The following is a 20,280-nucleotide window of genomic DNA, read 5'->3' as shown; positions in this document are numbered from 1 at the left end:
AGAGGGAGACAGAGAGAGAGGGAGACAGAGAGAGAGGGAGACAGAGAGAGAGGGAGACAGAGAGAGAGGGAGACAGAGAGAGAGGGAGACAGAGAGAGAGGGAGACAGAGAGAGAGGGAGACCGAGAGAGAGGGAGACCGAGAGAGAGGGAGACCGAGAGAGAGGGAGACCGAGAGAGAGGGAGACCGAGAGAGAGGGAGACAGAGAGAGAGGGAGACAGAGAGGGAGGGAGAGAGAGGAAGGGAGACGGAGAGAGGAAGGGAGACGGAGAGGGAGACGGAGAGGGAGACGGAGAGGGGGAGACGGGGAGAGGGGGAGACGGGGAGAGGGGGACGGAGACGGGGAGAGGGAGACGGGGAGAGGGGGACGGAGACGGGGAGAGGGAGACGGGGAGAGGGTGACAGAGGGGGGGTGACAGGGATGGAAACAGAGGGATACATAGAGAGGGAGACAGAGGGGGAGGGCGACAGGGAGCGAGACAGAGGGAGCGAGACAGACAGAGGGAGACATTCGGAGACGGACAGTGGGAGAGAGAGGGATGGAGAGAGAAGGATGGAGACAGAGAGAGAGAGATACAGTGAGTGAGAACCCCCGGACCCCCATAGGTGGTACAGGCTCACTCGCTACGGTCACTCGCTACTACACTGCCTTACTGTGTCCCAAAATGATGCATCTCCAAAAAGTGTGTCACCAACATGAAAAGTTTGGAAAGCTGTGGTTTACAGAAAGTGCTTTGGAGATAATGTGACTTTATTTTGTAGAGGAGTGGGCAGTATTTGGTCTGCTTGTAGCTGGTGTGTCCTTGGTGTTGGTATTCGGTATATGGAGTAGTGAATGGAGATTTTTTTATGAGATGGATTTGTTAGTATAGTATTGTTTGCGAGTAAAAGGTGAAGAAGGGTTGGTGATGTATTTGTGAGTAGAGTGTTTGTTGTGTGTAAGAGGGGATGAAGTAGAGCTGTGTGTGTCTTAGACTTGTTTGCTGCAAGAGGTAACCAGTGTGGTGGAGTGTAAGTGTTGTGTGGTTGTCTTTTGTGGAAGTGTGTGAAGAGGAGGGTGTTGGTGTTGTCAGATTGTAGGTTAAAATGCTGAACAACACATGGAATGTGCCTATCGCAGAGTTCATTGTGTAATGCACAGTTTACAGATTCAAATCCTTGTGGGTTTTTGACGAAATGCAAATCATAGATTCTAATCCCAGTCAGAAAACAAAGGGTAAATATACCTAATGCAGTGATTGGTGAGTATCCAGGCTATCGATTCTAAGCTCAGTGGGTTAGTGCAGTGATTGCAAGGCAGTGTTGGTAACGTACTGGTCCCAGTTTGCAAAGTGCTTGGTAAGTGAATTAATGCACCTCCCACAATAGTTTGTGTGTAGCCCATTTTTTCTGTGTCCCAATAATAATGGTTTGGTTCCCTACAGTAATGCTGTGAGCTCCACATCAGCAGAGTACTGCACTTCAAAATCAGTGTTAAAACACTCCTAAATGGCACCAATGTCACAATGAATACAGCCACAGCGCACCCAAGACTACTTCTCTCTTGAGTATTCAATTAATTTTAATTGTTTGATTATTTAAAACCAGACAATATTTACTTAAATAACAAAACCGGTCCATATTAGAAATGTACATTTAAGCATAAAAACGTGTTATTCATTATTTGGATTTGGGATTCCATGTGTAAAAAGTAAGCAATATATCATATATCTCTGATAACATTCTAATCATAAACTCTAACTTCCCTTTTACGGGTAGCTGAAAAAGTGCAACAATTATTGTGCAATATCTCTTTTATACATGTCCCCTTTATACCCTCTAATACTAATTCTGTGAGTTGCACTGCAGGATTGCTGACGTCTCATCACCGGAGTCCAATTTCTTTTTTGCCATTTATATAAATTTTACAAAAGCAAAGTTCAAAACTATATCTGTTGATTTAAGACCTTTTATAAGTGCTTGTCTACTAGACCGAATTCCACGAGTGTTAAAGTGTCTCTTGAGTATCGCTCTTCTTTCTTCCTCCAACTCTGGGCATATACAGGGTAAATGGATAATATTTTCTTCTCCTTTTTTGCATAACCGACAGGACATTGATTCTGTTGTACGCAGCCATGGCATTGTGTGAGAAGGCCAAATTGTGCTTTATAAAAAGATTGTTTAATTTTGGGTTTCTAAAATGGTTTGTGGCTTGGCCATTTTATACTCGTTCATAATTATCCATGCATGCAATCTTTTTGCAAGGGATTCTTTGTTTTTCTGCATCGATAGTTGTTTAGTTATTTTGTTAATGTTCTTTTTAAAAGATTCTGATGTTATAGGTTTATCCCAAACAGCGCATGCTGGGCGCTGGGCTAATGCAGCTTGTAAGTACCTCCAAAATTGTAATTTTTGATTTGTTTGTATTTCTTACCATAATAGTTGGCACATAGGTTCGTGTTTTATTCTTTTCCAGATCTTTATAAATTGGCATTTCATAGCAATAAGCTGGTTAGGTAGCCCAAATTCTAGCCTAATTTGGGCGGGCGATGCGTTGTTTGGAAGCTGGAGAAGTAGCTTGGAGGTTTTAGTGAGAGCATTGTTTACAGTTACAGAGTCCTTTCCGCACAGCGCTTTACTACCATATGTTATGCGTGGCAGTAATTTTGCTTGTACTACTTTTAAAAGTCGGAGATGACTAGGTCCCGCAAGAAACTTCAGCAAGGATCGAAATTAGTCAATAAGATATTACGTCTCCTTTGCAGGTCTATCTTGTATGGTTGAAATGATCCCCTATCGAAAAGTACTCCCAGGTACTGGTATGTTTTTACTTGCTCCAGCTGACAATTTTGAACATACCATATATGTTTGTACTTTGTCAATATCTTCTTGTTAATTTCCATTACTTTGGTCTTGGTGTCGTTTATTACCATGCCATTTGCCAAGGAATATTTTGATATACTGTTTATCAGGCTTTGTAACCCTATCTTTGTTTGGCTTAATAGAATAACGTAATCTGCATATAATACATTTGATATTTGCCTTCCTGCAGATTTGGGAGGGTAAGCATTCACATCGGCCATAGCTAGTGTTAGATCTGATAAAAACAAGTTAAATAGGCATGGAGCAAGAACGCACCCTTGTTTTAGGCCCCAGGGGGTTCCAATTTTTCTTGATAGTAACCCCGGTGTTAGAGTATAATAATTGAATTGCTTGCTTCTTCAACTTTTCTCAGAGGGTTTGCGAGTGCACACATTCGAAGGTGGATTTAAAGTCCACAAAACAAAGATATAATGGTTGCTTCCTTGCTATGCATTTGTCTATTACTGTTGAAAGTACTAGTATGTTTGTAGCTGTTCCCAGCCCTTGCATAAAACCTGATTGGTTTGGTGAATTTCTCTGCTTGCGCATTTAGATAGCTCTGCCAGTAGGACTCCTGCGAACAGTTTGGCATCTGTGTCTTGTAATGTGATCAGTCCTAGTTGACTGTCGGTGGCGAGTCGCCACTTTTGTATAGGTGATATTAATGAACCTCTCCATGATTCCAGAATTGATGACGATTGAACTGCTTTCTTAGATTCTCTTGTGAGATATTCTGGCCAAAGAATGGGGTTATCTTTGTATAAAGCAAATGGAATCTTGTTTGAGCCCGGGCTCCGTCTGTTGGTTTTTTTTTCGAATTCGTTTGCATACTTGATCTTCACATATATTTAGTTCGCTTTTAGGATTCCTTTTTTCTTTTGAAAATATTGAGTATATTTTACGTCAGTGTTGTTGCGAGGGGTGGGGTGGGCTAAGTCTTCCAGCAATAGGCAGAGTGGAGATTCAGGGGCTCTAAGAAGGGGTGAAAAACAACTAAGCCTCATTAACAAGCAAATGGTCTTTTAAAGACCTGTGAAGTACTCGGGTGTGGCGGTGTGTGTGCCCGGGAAGCTGTCTCAGCCCGGGATTCCACACACGACTGGGTGGGGGCTGAAGACCCTTTGAGCCCAAAGGGTGTTGCCCGCCTGTGCTGCTGTCACGTAACGCAGTCCTCAGCACTAGTGAGTAACTAGCGTGGCTAGGTGGGTAAAAGCATAAAAATGGAAGAAGACGACCAATAGCACTGTCACTTTGTATCAGTATTAATCGATAGAGACCCCTACATCAGGCATTTTTGCCTTAACCCCTTCCATGCTCATGACAAGGTCAGCTCGTCATGGGCGTTACCTGCGCTGTGCGTTTGACGAGTTGACCTGGTCATGAACAATGGGGTTCACCAAGTATCAGCACTGGAGGGGAAACCCCCTAGCAGCCAAGGTGTTAATTGAAAGGTCCTAGAAAGCAGAGGGCATGCCTTTCCTCAATATCCTGCATGAAATGAAAGGACACGTTTATAATGCCAATACAGTACCGTTAAACCTGAATAGGCTTTCATATTTGCTGCTGCAGCCACTATTTATTTGATGTATTTTTTGTGAGTACATTTTTCTTGCGGCCAATGTAGGGTACTTTTAAACCTAGAAAACAGCTTGGGTATCCAGAGTCCGATAAATGGGTTAGAGCTGCAACAGGAATGAACTTAATTTAAAGTCCGTTTATAAGCTGATGTTAATCTTGCAATTTTTATGACCATAATAATAATGAATCTTGTTGGTCTTTGCAGGTTTGCTGGTGTGCTTCTTTTGTCTCTGTGTATTATTTATTTCATCAGACTATCCCTGCCGTCCAAAAAATGCGAGATGAAACAAGTGGATCCTTTGCGAGTAAAGGTAGGCTTCGTTTTCAAAACTGTGCTTTACTTTGCTGCTCATGTCATCACCCAGTTCTTCCTTTGTGATTTTTGCTTGTTCACAAACTACCGCATTTACCTCAAGCAGCATTCATGGTTGCGCTTCAAAGGATGTCCGTAACAAACACCTCAAGCATCTCAAGCAGCATGCTGGATTATCCTTATTACAACGTTGTAACAGAAATCTCAAGCAGCATGCTGGATTACTCCTTCATACACGGTGTAACAAACATCTCAAGCAGCATGCTGGATTACTCCTTCATACACGGTGTAACAAACATCTCAAACAGCATGCTGGATTACTCCTTCATACACGGTGTAACAAACATCTCAAGCAGCATGCTGGATTACTCCTTCATATCATGGTTGTAACAAGCATCTCAAACAGCATGCTGGATTACTCCTTCATACACGGTGTAACAAACATCTCAAGCAGCATGCTGGATTACTCCTTCATACACGGTGTAACAAACATCTCAAACAGCATGCTGGATTACTCCTTCATACACGGTGTAACAAACATCTCAAGCAGCATGCTGGATTACTCCTTCATATCATGGTTGTAACAAGCATCTCAAGCAGCATGCTGGATTACTCCTTCATACACGGTGTAACAAACATCTCAAGCAGCATGCTGGATTACTCCTTCATACACAGTGTAACAAACATCTCAAGCAGCATGCTGGATTACTCCTTCATATCATGGTTGTAACAAGCATCTCAAGCAGCATGCTGGATTACTCCTTCATACACGGTGTAACAAACATCTCAAGCAGCATGCTGGATTACTCCTTCATATCATGGTTGTAACAAGCATCTCAAGCAGCATGCTGGATTACTCCTTCATACACGGTGTAACAAACATCTCAAGCAGCATGCTGGATTACTCCTTCATACACGGTGTAACAAACATCTCAAGCAGCATGCTGGATTACTCCTTCATATCATGGTTGTAACAATCATCTCAAGCAGCATGCTGGATTACTCCTTCATACACGGTGTAACAAACATCTCAAGCAGCATGCTGGATTACTCCTTCATATCATGGTTGTAACAAGCATCTCAAGCAGCATGCTGGATTACTCCTTCATACACGGTGTAACAAACATCATGCTGGATTACTCCTTCATATCATGGTTGTAACAAGCATCTCAAGCAGCATGCTGGATTACTCCTTCATACACGGTGTAACAAACATCTCAAGCAGCATGCTGGATTACTCCTTCATATCATGGTTGTAACAAGCATCTCAAGCAGCATGCTAGATTACTCCTTCTTATCATGGTTGTAACAAGCATCTCAAGCAGCATGCTGGATTACTCCTTCATACACGGTGTAACAAACATCTCAAGCAGCATGCTGGATTACTCCTTCATATCATGGTTGTAACAAGCATCTCAAGCAGCATGCTTGATTACTCCTTCATATCATGGTTGTAACCAGCATCTCAAGCAGCTAGCTGGATTATCCCTATTACACCGTTGTAACAGAAATCTCAAGCAGCATGCTGGATTACTCCTTCATATCATGGTTGTAACAAGCATCTCAAACAGCATGCTGGATTACTCCTTCATACACGGTGTAACAAACATCTCAAGCAGCATGCTGGATTACTCCTTCATACACGGTGTAACAAACATCTCAAGCAGCATGCTGGATTACTCCTTCATACACGGTGTAACAAACATCTCAAGCAGCATGCTGGATTACTCCTTCATACACGGTGTAACAAGCATCTCAAACAGCATGCTGGATTACTCCTTCATACACGGTGTAACAAACATCTCAAGCAGCATGCTGGATTACTCCTTCATACACGGTGTAACAAACATCTCAAGCAGCATGCTGGATTACTCCTTCATACACGGTGTAACAAACATCTCAAGCAGCATGCTGGATTACTCCTTCATATCATGGTTGTAACAAGCATCTCAAGCAGCATGCTGGATTACTCCTTCATATCATGGTTGTAACAAGCATCTCAAGCAGCATGCTGGATTACTCCATCATAGCATGGTTTACACAAGCATTTCAAGCAGCATGCTGGATTACTCCTTCATACACGGTGTAACAAACATCTCAAGCAGCATGCTAGATTACTCCTTCTTATCATGGTTGTAACAAGCATCTCAAGCAGCATGCTGGATTACTCCATCATAGCATGGTTTACACAAGCATTTCAAGCAGCATGCTGGATTACTCCATCATAGCATGGTTTACACAAGCATTTCAAGCAGCATGCTGGATTACTCCTTCTTATCATGGTTGTAACAAGCATCTCAAACAGCATGCTGGATTACTCCTTCATCTCCCTTTTAAACAACAAGGGTAACCCAAATAAAGTCAGCCAGGGACCTTGGGAATCAATTATTTTACACAACAGTGGTCCCTAGTGGAGAATAGGAATGAACAAGCGGTAATGAATACAGACCCAATCAGTGCTGTACTTGTTAAACTTGTCCAGCCAGACAAAGGTTCAATGTATAATATGGAAAAAATTATTAGGGATTCAGCACACAGGAATACTGAAAGTGGGACATAAGCCTGTGTCCTACTACAGAGACATTAGGACATACAATTGGGGAAACATTTAAGGGAGGCTCAGGCAATGCTCACGGTTTATTTTTAAGATTCATCAACAATTAAACAAACCAATCGCAATGAACGACTCTACATAAACAAATAGTAACATCAGACGTGTATGTATGAGAAGTTTTAGGTGTCGACGACGTTTCGTTCCGAGAGAACAATGCAAGGATCATCTTCAGTACATTAAATATGCATGCCTGTTAATACGTGCCAGCAAGTGGGTGGTCGCAATGGCTGGAGTCAATAGGGTATGGTTCGTGACCGGTAGTTGCCCATGAGTGTGGCAGGCGGTGGCCTATTCCAGGAAATGAGGGTTGGTAGGGTCCGGTTGCCTATGGATCAGCGGGTGCAAGTGCGAGCGATATTCGTACCATGCAAATGAGCCACTGCCGTGTGCTCAGTACAGCAGGATCGCCTTGGGGTGGCAATGCGGCGTGTAGCTTCGGGGGTCTGCTTTTGGAATGTGGAGATTGATATGTGCCTATCTGCTGATTTGAGAGGGTAAGCTTTCACATTGGCTATAGCTAGTGTTAGATCTGATAAAAACAAGTTAAATAGGCATGGAGCTTGAAAGCACCCTTGTTTTAGGCCCCAGGATGTTCCATTTTTTCTTGATAGTAATGAGCAATCACCTATTCGGACTCTAACCCCGGTGTTAGAGTATAATAAATAAATTGCTTGTTTCTTCAACTTTTCCCAGAGAGTTTGCGGGTGCACTCAATCGAAGGTGGATTTAAAGTCCACAAAACAAAGATATAATGGTTGAAAGTACTAGTATGTTTGTAGCTGTTGCCAGCCTTCATGGGATGGTTGTACCAAGCATCTCAAGCAGCATGCTGAATTACTCCTGCATGAGATGGTTGTAACAAGCATCTCAAGCAGCATGCTGATTGCTCCTTCATACATGTTGTAACGGGCATCTCAAGCAGCATGCTAGATTACTCCTTCATACACTGATTTAACATGCATCTCAAGCAGCATGCTGGCTTACTCCTTCATGGCATGTTTGTAACGGGCATCTCAAGCAGCATGCTGGATTACTCCTTCATACACGGTTGTACCAAGCATCTCAAGCAGCATGCTGAATTACTCCTGCATGAGATGGTTGTAACAAGCATCTCAAGCAGCATGCTGGCTTACTCCTTCATGGCATGTTTGTAACGGGCATCTCAAGCAGCATGCTAGATTACTCCTTCATACACTGATTTAACATGCATCTCAAGCAGCATGCTTGATTACTCCTTCATACACGGTTGTAACAAGCATCTCAAGTAACATGCTGATTGCTCCCTCATACTTGTTGTAACAAGCATCTCAAGCAGCATGCTGGATTACTCCTTCATACAAGTTGTAACAAGCATCTCAAGCAGCATGCTGGATTACTCCTTCATACAAGTTGTAACAAGCATCTCAAGCAGCATGCTGGATTACTCCTTCATACAAGTTGTAACAAGCATCTCAAGCAGCATGCTGGATTACTCCTTCATACAAGTTGTAACAAGCATCTCAAGCAGCATGCTTGATTACTCCTTCATACACGGTTGTAACAAGCATCTCAAGTAACATGCTGATTGCTCCCTCATACTTGTTGTAACAAGCATCTCAAGCAGCATGCTAGATTACTCCTTCATACAAGTTGTAACAAGCATCTCAAGCAGCATGCTAGATTACTCCTTCATGGCATGTTTGTAACGGGCATCTCAAGCAGCATGCTAGATTACTCCTTCATACACTGATTTAACATGCATCTCAAGCAGCATGCTTGATTACTCCTTCATACACGGTTGTAACAAGCATCTCAAGTAACATGCTGATTGCTCCCTCATACTTGTTGTAACAAGCATTTCAAGCAGCATGCTGGATTACTCCTTCATACAAGTTGTAACAAGCATCTCAAGCAGCATGCTGGATTACTCCTTCATACAAGTTGTAACAAGCATCTCAAGCAGCATGCTGGATTACTCCTTCATACAAGTTGTAACAAGCATCTCAAGCAGCATGCTAGATTACTCCTTCATACAAGTTGTAACAAGCATCTCAAGCAGCATGCTAGATTACTCCATCATGGCATGGTTTACACAAGCATTTCAAGCAGCATGCTGCATTACTCCATCATAGCATGGTTTACACAAGCATTTCAAGCAGCATGCTGGATTACTCCTTCTTATCATGGTTGTAACAAGCATCTCAAACAGCATGCTGGATTACTCCTTCATCTCTCTTTTAAACAACAAGGGTAACCCAAATAAAGTCAGCCAGGGACCTTGGGAATCAATTATTTTACACAACAGTGGTCCCTAGTGGAGAATAGGAATGAACAAGCGGTAATGAATACAGACCCAATCAGTGCTGTACTTGTTAAACTTGTCCAGCCAGACAAAGGTTCAATGTATAATATGGAAAAAATTATTAGGGATTCAGCACACAGGAATACTGAAAGTGGGGCACAAGCCTATGTTCTACTACAGAGACATTAGGACATACAACCTACACCTCTTCCATTATGGAACGCATGGGCAAGCACACATACAAGATTAACTATCCATCCGAGCTCACCAAAAAAAACGCCAAACGCTTCAAACACAACTTCCTGAAGACCCACCCCGAAACCCCGTTTGTGGACACCTACTTCTCGCTAACTAATGGGGCCACGAGCACTGATATCATCTTCTACACCCCACGCAGAGCACAGTGGAGGAAAGTGCTCCGCGCCTCCCTCACCATCTCCACCTCTAGAAAAACCGCGCATGGCCTAACACTCTCTATTACACCATCCCAACTGTTCCCGGGCAGAGCGACCATCTCCATCTATAACAATGGGATTATCCTATTCCAATCCACTGATAGGTACCTTGATCTACTCGACAATCTGTTCCCCACCTTCCTAAATCATATCTCCAACAGGCAGTCCGCCACGCCTAACACCACGGGTTACTCAACACCCCCCAACTCCAAGCGTCAATACTCACAGCAGAGGAACATCTCACACCTCTCCCCTCTGTCCAGCGCGGTACTCAGTTACACACCAGATCATACTTCCCAAAATCCCCCAAGCACTGGCCAAGTTCACCCCCCCTCGCACATTCCCCATACCCCCATCCTCCTCACCCCCCACCTTACGACTCCTGCGAATGTCTCAGATCCCACTGTAATCGATCACCCATCCGATCTCACTTCCCCACACCCCTCATGCACGGCCGAATATCACCCCCCATCACAAATACCCTATACCCCCACCCTCCTTACCCCCATCCCCCACCTCGCACGAGTCTCACAGAACCCACCCACACCGCACTGAGCAGATCTCTCACGCCCCCCTACACGACCAACTCTCTCCCTCTCTCCCCCCCCACTCTCACTCCCCACTACACCACCCCACCAGCCAGACTCACGGAACACTCCACCTCCCTCAACCCAACACCCTACCCTCTAGCCCCCCCCCACTCTTAGCCCCCACCATCCTAACGTCACCCCTTCCTTCTCCAGCCTACACTCATCCCTCAACTCACCTGCGCCACCTTCCTCCAGCGCCATCACCTATGCTACTAACCTCCCCCTGTCCTCATCCACGCCATCCCAGCCCCTTGCTCACAAACTCTCTCATCCATCTACTATGGCCACAGAGCCCTGTACTCCACCTTCTACGGCCGCAGAGCCATGTACCATCGCGTGCACATCCCACCCCACGCGTCCCACTGCCCACCCTTTTGCCCCACTCAATGACGCACCCACTGCTCTCACTCCCAATACCATCCCCAATCCTACTCTGGACATGATCATATCCACCCTCCTACAAGTCAAAGAAGATCTTCACTCCATCAAAGAACTTCTGTTCACATACCCCAGACACCCCCTACCCTCCAGTTCTGCGCCCAATAAGTACACCACTCGCCCCTCAAACCTCTTCACTCATCACTCCCCGCGCTGGCCCTCGATCCCCGACCGCAAGGCCACCGGCCGCCCCCGTCGCACCCTACACCCCCTCTCTGACCGAGACTTGCATACTCTACTCCGCTCATATGGCCCAGGTCCCACAAAACTCCCACCCACTACACACCTTCCCATACCCACGATTATCACAAATCCCCTCAGGCCCCCCACACGGAGCAATAGAAGTTCCGTCACCTGTAATCTCAGAAAAGTACCCCTCGCCCTAGAACACTCACCCACTCTCTTCACCCCCAAACTAAAGTGTATCCTGCTCAACTGCAGATCGGCCCCGAGACACTCCGCCAGCATCGCGGATCTCGTATCATCAATGGACCTCGATCTAGCCATTCTGACTGAAACGTGGCTAACTGAAGCCTCCACACCTATAATGGACATATTAGTCCCCCCCAACTATCACATTATTAGACTCGACAGAGATGGCAAGACGGGCGGGGGAATCGCGTGCATCTACAGGAGCAACCTCGTCATCACTGAAGGTCCCTCCCCCTCCCTCTCCTCCTGCGAACTCATCTGCCTCGATATTACTAGCGAGTGCAAACCTGTGTGTTCCCTTCATGTTATCTACCACCCACCCAGGGACAACCTCACCTTCTCCCAACAAATCATGGACACGATATCCACCAACGCCGGTCGACAGATCAATCAAATATACTTGGGAGACTTCAACCTCCACTGGAACGACCAGAAAGACGCTGTGGTGAATAGTCTTAAGACTTTCCTCAACGCGCTTGACCTCACCCAAATCTGCAACCGTCCAACACATGTAAAAGGCTCTATCCTTGACCTTATCATCGCCAAAGAAGACTCTACCCAGCTGGAGGCAATCGAACCCTGTGATTGGTCAGACCACCACATCATCACCTTCATCAACGAAAAGGTCAAACTTAACCCGGCTCAACCTGCCAAAACCAAGATCTGGAAGAGGGACATGAAGAATCTTAACCCAAACTCCTTGCCTGCCCACACAGGCAATCTCCTTCTTCCCCCGACGGGCGTCTCTGATGTGCATTCACTGACCGACCACTATCTAAACACTATGTCTACAATAATCAATGAAGCCGCACCCCTGCAAATGAAGAGAGTCGCCACCAAGAACTCGAACCCATGGTATGATGGTAGACTCAATGAGGACAGACGTGCTATGCGCATGGCAGAGCGCACATGGAGATCTGACCCCTCAGCACGGCACCTTAGAGCGCTTAAGAGTAAGAGAAACGCTTACTTCAGAAAAATCAAACGATCAAAATCAGGCTTCTTTAGCCAACAGCTGGACCAAGCAAAAAACCGACCAAGAAAACTGTTCGAGCTAGTCAAAACCCAAACCAAGACGCAGCCTCCACAACCTAACAGCTCAGCAAAGGATATTCCAAGTTGCGAAGACTTCTCTGCTTTCTTCAAACAAAAGACCGACAACATAAGGAATGATCTCATCAACGACGCAAGTCGATACTCCTGCCCCATAGGCATAACTAACACTCAACCTAAAAACAACGCTTCATGGACGTCCTTTGACACCTACACTGAAGAATCAATTCACAAGCTGCTCGGCAACCTGAAACCCGCCAATCACCTCACAGACCCCCTACCTGCCAACGCTGTTAAAGCCCTCACCCCCATGCTCCTCCCACTCTGGACTAAGATCATCAACTGTTCCTTGCAACAAGGAGTCATCCCAGACTCCCTCAAAATAGGGCAGGACACGCCTATACTCAAGAAACCCACAGCCGACCCGGCCGACCTAAACAATTACCGACCTATCACCAATATCCCCACTCTGGCCAAATTGCTAGAAAAATGTGTACAACTCCAACTGACAAAACACATTGAGCAGTTTGACCTCCTCAACCCTCACCAATCAGGATTCAGAGCTAAAACATAGCACGGAAACGGCTATGACACACATAATTGATGACGCCCTCCAAATCCTTGATCACAACGAGTCCTGCCTCCTCATCCTCCTTGACCTCTCCTCCGCATTTGATACGGTCAAACACGAGAATCTACTGGAGCTGTTAAACAACAGAATGGGCATATCTGGGACGGTTCTCAAATGGTTCACTTCCTTTCTGCACAACCGGTCTCAGAAGTTCAAGATCAACAATGCATTGTCCTCGCCTGTGCCCGTAACACTAGGCGTCCCACAAGGCTCCTCCCTATCGCCCACACTGTTCAACCTCGTCATGGAACCACTCACCACCTTGCTTCAAGCATCAAATGTACACTTCCATATGTACGCAGATGACACTCAGCTCTACCTCAAACTTCAATCCCCGGAAGACATCAAACTTCTGAATGCCACACTAAGAAACACTCAAGCATGGCTGGCCGACAATCACCTTAAACTAAATGCTCTGAAAACTGAGTTCCTTCTGATCTCACCTCCTGCGAAAAAGGCCATCACCCAAACCTGGCTCAATCATCTAACCGCACTAAATGTCCACCCCACCATCGTGGACTCGGCGAAATCCCTTGGCATCACACTTGACTCCAATCTCGACATGCAGCAGCATATTAGCAAAGCAACCAAGGGTGCCAACTTCCAAATCAACACGCTGAGAAAACTCAAACCCTTCCTACCACCCAAGGACTTCCGAACTGTTGTACAAGCCCTAGTCATTCCTCGCATTGACTACGGAATTGTGGCTCTCAGCGGGCTCCCCCTAACAACAACGGCGCCCCTACGAGCCTCCTTGAACGCGGCCGCAAGGCTCATCACTGGTTCAAGAAAACACTCGCACATATCCCCTGACCTAAAAGCCCTGAACTGGCTGCCGTTTGAAGCCAGAGTACAGCTGAAAATTGCCTGTATGACACATTCGGCCGTACACCACAAGGCACCCAACTACCTCACTCACAAACTGACTATATCAGGAGGCTCAAGATCCAACAGAAGCACAAAGAATCTCCTCCTGAAACCTCGCAGATTCCGGAAGGAAAAAACATACAAACGCTCCTTCTCAGGAATGGCACCCAGGATCTGGAATGCACTCCCGCCAGAAACTAGGCTTATCCCCTCCTCTGTACTTTTCAAGAAAGAGGTAAAAGCCATCCTTATGGCTAAGTTCACCTGAACCCTATTGCTACTGGATCAATGACAGTACAGGGCTCCTAGTCCACCGGCTACCTGATTGCTTATCTATATTAGACTCTTATACGACTGCTACTGGACTAAAATCATAGCACGGATGCCTTAATATTTGTTTCCAGATTGTTTACTAGGGATGTACACTGTGACCTGAGTGCCCTACTAACTTGCAATCCATTCACTACTGCCTATTATTCCGTTCTCAACAGTGTGTTTACTCACCCCCTGGGGTGCTATAATCTTACTCGATTCGTCATTGCACAGCTTCAATATTATTGCTTCTAGATTGTTATTAGTGTGCATACTCTTGTGCAAGTACTACCCTACTTTGCAACTCACTCCCTACCGTATATTACACTGTTTTCAAAAGTTTGTTTTCCTACCTACTGTTTCTGTAAAGCGCTCTGATATCTGCAAAGATCTTGTTCGCGCTATATAAAACTCTAAATACTCCTTTATTCATGGCTGTAACAAGCATTAAAATATATTTATGCATTAAATTCCTATGTGCCTCAACAGGTGGCAGAGTGTGACTGGTGAACCTTAAGTGTTTCTAAATATGTGTTTGAGGCTTGTGTGCTGTAGATACACATGCTTTGCATACTTCTGCCATCTAGTGTTGGTTCCGGATGTTTGCAAGTTGTTTTCCTTCGAAGAAGTCTTTCCAGTCACGAGGTAAGATGACTCTTGCTTTTGGTGACAGTGCGCATGGGCATCAACTCTATTATTAGATAGTTTTTTTCTGCCATCGGGTTTGGGTGTGTTTTGCTGCGTTCCAGTGCGAAACCATTCTTCAGGTTCCCCTCAGTGCACAATCCACTCTACCCTCGACGGTATTGTTTCCGTACGAGTCTGCCTGTTCTCCGCGTATCAAATTGCTCGACAAATTCTCAGTTTTCGATCGAAAACCTCGTGGGTGGCCGTCTGGCCTAGCTGTGTCAGTCCACCCTTCTGCCGATGGAACGGACTCCATTCCAATTCTGTCCTGGGTGCCATGCCAAGCACCCTTGCACAGACCTTCATCAAGTTTGTAACTTGTGCCTCTCCCCGGAGCGCAAGGAGGAAGAATGTGACGCCTGTAAATTGATTGGGTCCAAGAAGTCTATACGCAATCTTCTGGCTCGACGACGAGAGATGCAACGTCAAAGCATCCAACACACTCCGGATATCTTCGGGGAAGAATCCGAGCAAGTGGAGATCGAAGTGTCCGCCGCAGAAGACGAATAGGCCTATTCCGTTCCAGAGTCCGATTCCGAGCTCAAGATCAATTTGGAGTCCGAAGATGTGCCTCAGGGACAACGTGCCGAGAGTAACGAAGACCCCTTACCCCCTAAATCCTCTTCCAAAACACATAAATCTACGGCACCACTCCTGCCTACTGGCCAAGGTTGGCACAAGACAAAGTTTCCAATGCACCACCTCTCGACTCAGCACTGAAACAAACCGTCAAGCCTTCTGGCTCTGGCCTGAGTTGACCGAAATTACCTTCGGATCCAAAACCATCAGGCTCCAAGGACCAATCTAGTTCGGAGCTGAAAACCTCTGCTTCAAAACAAAAACATGCTTCGGAGCAAAAACCTTCTACTACCAAAGACAAGTCAATTTCGATGTCGAAATCTAAGGACCGTGTTTCCGAGCCCCGAGAACACATTTTAGATGTTAAGTCCAAATTGGATCCTAAATGAAAAAGATTTATAGTAATCCCGATACTGAACACATTTCTGCTAAAACACCAGCAAAGCACAAGCTTCCCTCCGCTTCCCACCAGCAAAGCACAAGTTTCCTGACACTGCCAGTAAGACTTCTCTAAAAGAGGAGGAAATGGCTACCAGCCCTGTTTATCCAGCTCCACAACCCTCTCTGCCTCCACCATCTTCTCCACAGTTAATAATTGAAGATACACGTAACATCTTCGGGATCTCCACATACAGATCCAGATGGGGATCGTGGTAATGATGATACTCATTTGCCTGTGGACCCGTGGCATGATTGCACCATTGACCCTCCAGTAGACAATGACCTAGACCTTTACCCTGCAAAGCCATTACCAACAGACGATAAAATGGCTTACCAATAGCTCATTGCTAGAGCAGCAGAGTATCATGGGGTGGCCTTACGTAAAGAGACATTAGAAGAGGACTTTTTATAATGCTTAAAGGCATGATGAGGCTTGCAGATATCTTTAAAGACCCAGTCCCAGCACGTATTGTAACTCCCAAGAGTAGATAAAAAGTATATACCCTCACCATCACATCCTGTATTTATCAAAGGACAATTAACTCTTGACTCCCTAGTAGTGTCCAATGATCGCAAATGAGCGAAGTCTCAACCCTCTGGGGATGCACCTCTCCCAGATAAAGAATCAAAACTTATAGATGCCTCAGGAAAATGAGTGGCTGTTCAAACTGATAACCACTGGCGCATCGCAAACACACAGGGCCTACTAGCTAGGTACGACAGGGCACACAGGGATGAGATGGAGCAACTGCTTCAATATGTCCAAGATGAACACAAAACTAAGGCACAGCAGTTAGTTGGAGAGGTTAAACTCATCTCTAACTCCTCAATCAGATTTGCTTCAGATGCAGCTGACACCGCAGCTAGGGAGATCAATACCAGCATTCTCCTCAGAAGGCATTGCATGGTTTAGGATCTGGGTGTTTAATCCTGAAGTTCAACAGTCCATTTTGAACACCCCCTTTGACAAGGAACATCCGTTTGGTTCAGTAGTCGACCAGTCCTTAGCAGGGATGGAAAAGGACACCGAATGGGAGCGCTCCAATCCCCGTCCAATAGAGGCCTTTTTTGATGCTCATTTTACAGTGCAGGGTCTAAATCAACATCCTCAGACTCTAATAGTTCCTCTTATAAAGGCAACATTCAATCCTTTCCCTCTAGAGGTTTCTATAGAGGAAACCATTCCAAAGGTAGGGGTAAAGGCCCCACACAACAATTACAAAGGTAGGGGTAAAGGCACCACACCGCCTAAGAAGCCTTCCCCTTACAGTGTCTTGTCCACACTTCCCCCGATCACTTAACACCTGCCAGGGAAAGATTTCAACAGTTTTTTTCCATTTGGCAATCTATAACAACCGACAAATGGGTGCTCAACCGTATCCAACATGGTTATTGCCTGGAGCTCACCTCCAATCCAGCAAACATTCCACCTCACTTTCCCAAACTCTTGTCAGACCATTTACAGTTACTCAAACAAGAGGTGCAATCTCTCATAGAAAAAGAAGCCATAGAACCAGTTCCGTTTAAGTTTCAAGGTTCAGGGGTTTACTGTTTATTTTCTAATCCCCAAAAAGGATGGCTCCTTAAGACCAATTTTGGATCTCATAGAGTTAAACCAGTGCATACTGTCACACATTTTAGCATACCCATTCATCCAGCTCATCTCAAATATCTCAGATTTGTGATAGCAGGCAAACACTATCCGTTCAAAGTACTCCCGTTTGGAGTAACTACTGCTCCCAGAGTGTTTATAAAATGTCTAGCAGTAGTGGCAGCTCATCTCAGAAGACAACAAATTCATGTCTTCCCGTACGTAGACGCCTGGCTCATCAAAGCCAGCACACACCAAAAGTGTGAAGAACACCTTCAGACCACGCTACACCTATTATTTAGGCAATTTGTTAAGCGCTCAATTACCCGTGGGTGTCTCGGCGCTGAATTGGGTTTCACGGTCAACATTCAAAAGTCTCACCTATAATCTTCACAGATATAATCTTATCTAGTAGCCACGCTCAACACTCACACTTCTCTAGCCTCCCCCAAGCAGCCAGAATTCGCAATATCCAAACTCTATTACTGCAGTTCCAAACCAACCAAACCTTGCCAGCCAGGACTTGCATGCTTATAATGAGGAATGATGGCCTCAAGCATTGCTATAGTGCCTCATGCAAGACTATACATGCGTCCATTACAAGAATGCTTAGCGCGTCAGTGGAATCTGTCACAGGGTCAATTAACAGATCTAGTGTTTGTGGACAGCAGCACCCAACACACTCTACAGTGGTGGAACCCACAAAAAATATCAAGGTTGGCCTTTCAGCGACCCTGTTCCACAAGTCGTGCTAACAGCAGACGCAGCTCTCTCGGGTTGGGTGCACATCGCCATCATTACACGATTCAGGGTCTCTGGGATGACAAACATCTCCACATCAACTATCTAGGGCTTCTACCCATATTTCTACTGCTGAAAGCTTTTCAGGCTCCTCTCACAGGCAAAGTTATCCTTTTCCGCACGGACAACATCACAGTGCTGTACTACGTACAAAAATAGGGGGGCGGGGGGGATTCTCTCCAATTGTTTACCCTGTCTCAGACAATGGGCAATCCATCACAAGATTCACCTTCTGGCAGAACACCTCCCAGAAGTGAACAATCAAATTGCTGACCTCCTCAGTAGAAGGAAACCGCAAATACATGAGTGGGGACTTCATCCCCAAATTCTCTTTCCATACTTTCAACAATGGGGATACCCACAAATAGATCTGTTTGCCACAGTAGACCACGCTCAGTGCCCAAACTTCGCCTCCAGGTTCCCACACCCTCTATCCAAAGACAATGCCCTATGGATGAATTGGTCAGAGATATTTGCCTATGCTTTTCCGCCTCTCCCACTCCTTGTGGTTCAGAAACTCAATCAAACATCACTCACACTGATTTTGGTAGCTCCCACATGAGCCTGTCAGCCGTGGTACAGCACCCTGTTAGAACTCTCACTAGTTCCACATCAAAAGCTCCAGTCTCCTCACTCGAACCATAGAGAAATCAAGCATCCAAATCCCAAGAACTTAGTGATTTGGCTACTGAAGGTATAGAGTTTGAATGTTTGTATTTGCCACCAGACTGTATGACTATTCTGAAAGAAGCAAGAAAGCCTACTACAAGAGCTTGCTAGGCGTCAAAATGGAAATAATTTGTTGTCTACTGTAATAACACAATTCTACCGCTAGATCCTTTTGTTCAGAAAATTGTCTGTTACCTTCTGCACCTACAACAATGTGGGCTAGCGTACACATCTATTCTGTTGCATCTTGCAGCAGTAGCTGCATATTTGCAAAACAGACAGCATTTGTCTTTGTTCAAAGTTCCTGTCATTAAAACCTTTAAGGAAGGCTTAAAGAGAGTTATACCACTGAGTATTCCCCTGGCACCAGTGTGGAATCTTAATGTTGTACTTATTAGACTTATGGGTCCACCCTTTGAGCCACTACACAAGTGTCCTTTACAGTTTCTCTCAAGGGAGGTTGCATTCCTCATTGCAATCACTTCCTTAAGGAGAGTTTGTGAGCTACAGGCATTAACCTTAGAAGAACCCTTCTTTCAACTCCATAAAGATTGGGTAGTTCTTCGCGCCAATCCCAGATTCCTTCCCAAAGTGGTTTCTGCTCTCTATATTAACCAATCAGTTGAGTCACCTGTGTTCTTTCCTCAACTTGATTCAGTAGCAGAACAGGCTCTTCACACACTTGACGTCAGTAGAGCTTTATTGTATTATATCGAAAGAACAAAAGATTTTCGTAAAATAAAGCAACTGTTTCAGTTACTCCACCTCCCAAAGGCAATCCTATTTCTAATTCAGGCCTTTCAAGATGGATTGTTAAGTACATTCAAAGTTGCTACGCAAAAACGAAAATATCTATCTATACCCCCTAGAGCCCATTCCCCTTGGAAAAATAGGGGCATCTATGGCCTTCTTAGGTAACATCCCAACAGCTGATATCTGTAAAGCAACAACATGGTCTACACCACACACATTTACCAACCACTATTGTGTGGATGTTATTAGCATGCCAATAAGCCAATGTAGAGCAAGCAGACAACTTTTTTCAGACAACTGCAACATCTACTGGTTAGCCACCACTTTGGGAGAATACTGCTATAGGGTATATGCA

At 45.2% G+C, this 20,280-nt stretch overlaps 1 protein-coding gene across 5 annotated transcripts in view; it reads left to right on the top strand.

Annotated features, from left to right (window-relative positions):
- ST3GAL5 (ST3 beta-galactoside alpha-2,3-sialyltransferase 5) overlaps window positions 1-20,280 on the top strand; it is a 296,048-nt gene that overhangs the window by 186,588 nt on the left and 89,180 nt on the right. For all 5 annotated transcript variants that reach the window (XM_086964249.1, XM_086964246.1, XM_086964250.1 and 2 more), the window contains one exon: window positions 4,624-4,729. In XM_086964249.1, the coding sequence (XP_086820375.1) occupies window positions 4,624-4,729 (106 nt within the window). The remainder of the gene's footprint in view (window positions 1-4,623; window positions 4,730-20,280) is intronic.

The sequence above is a fragment of the Lissotriton vulgaris genome, chromosome 3_2, assembly GCF_964263255.1.
Source record: "Lissotriton vulgaris chromosome 3_2, aLisVul1.2, whole genome shotgun sequence".
Classification (NCBI taxonomy): Eukaryota; Metazoa; Chordata; class Amphibia; order Caudata; family Salamandridae; genus Lissotriton; species Lissotriton vulgaris.
Note: the sequence above shows the minus strand (reverse complement) of the source record. Positions and strands in the feature narration are given on the sequence as shown.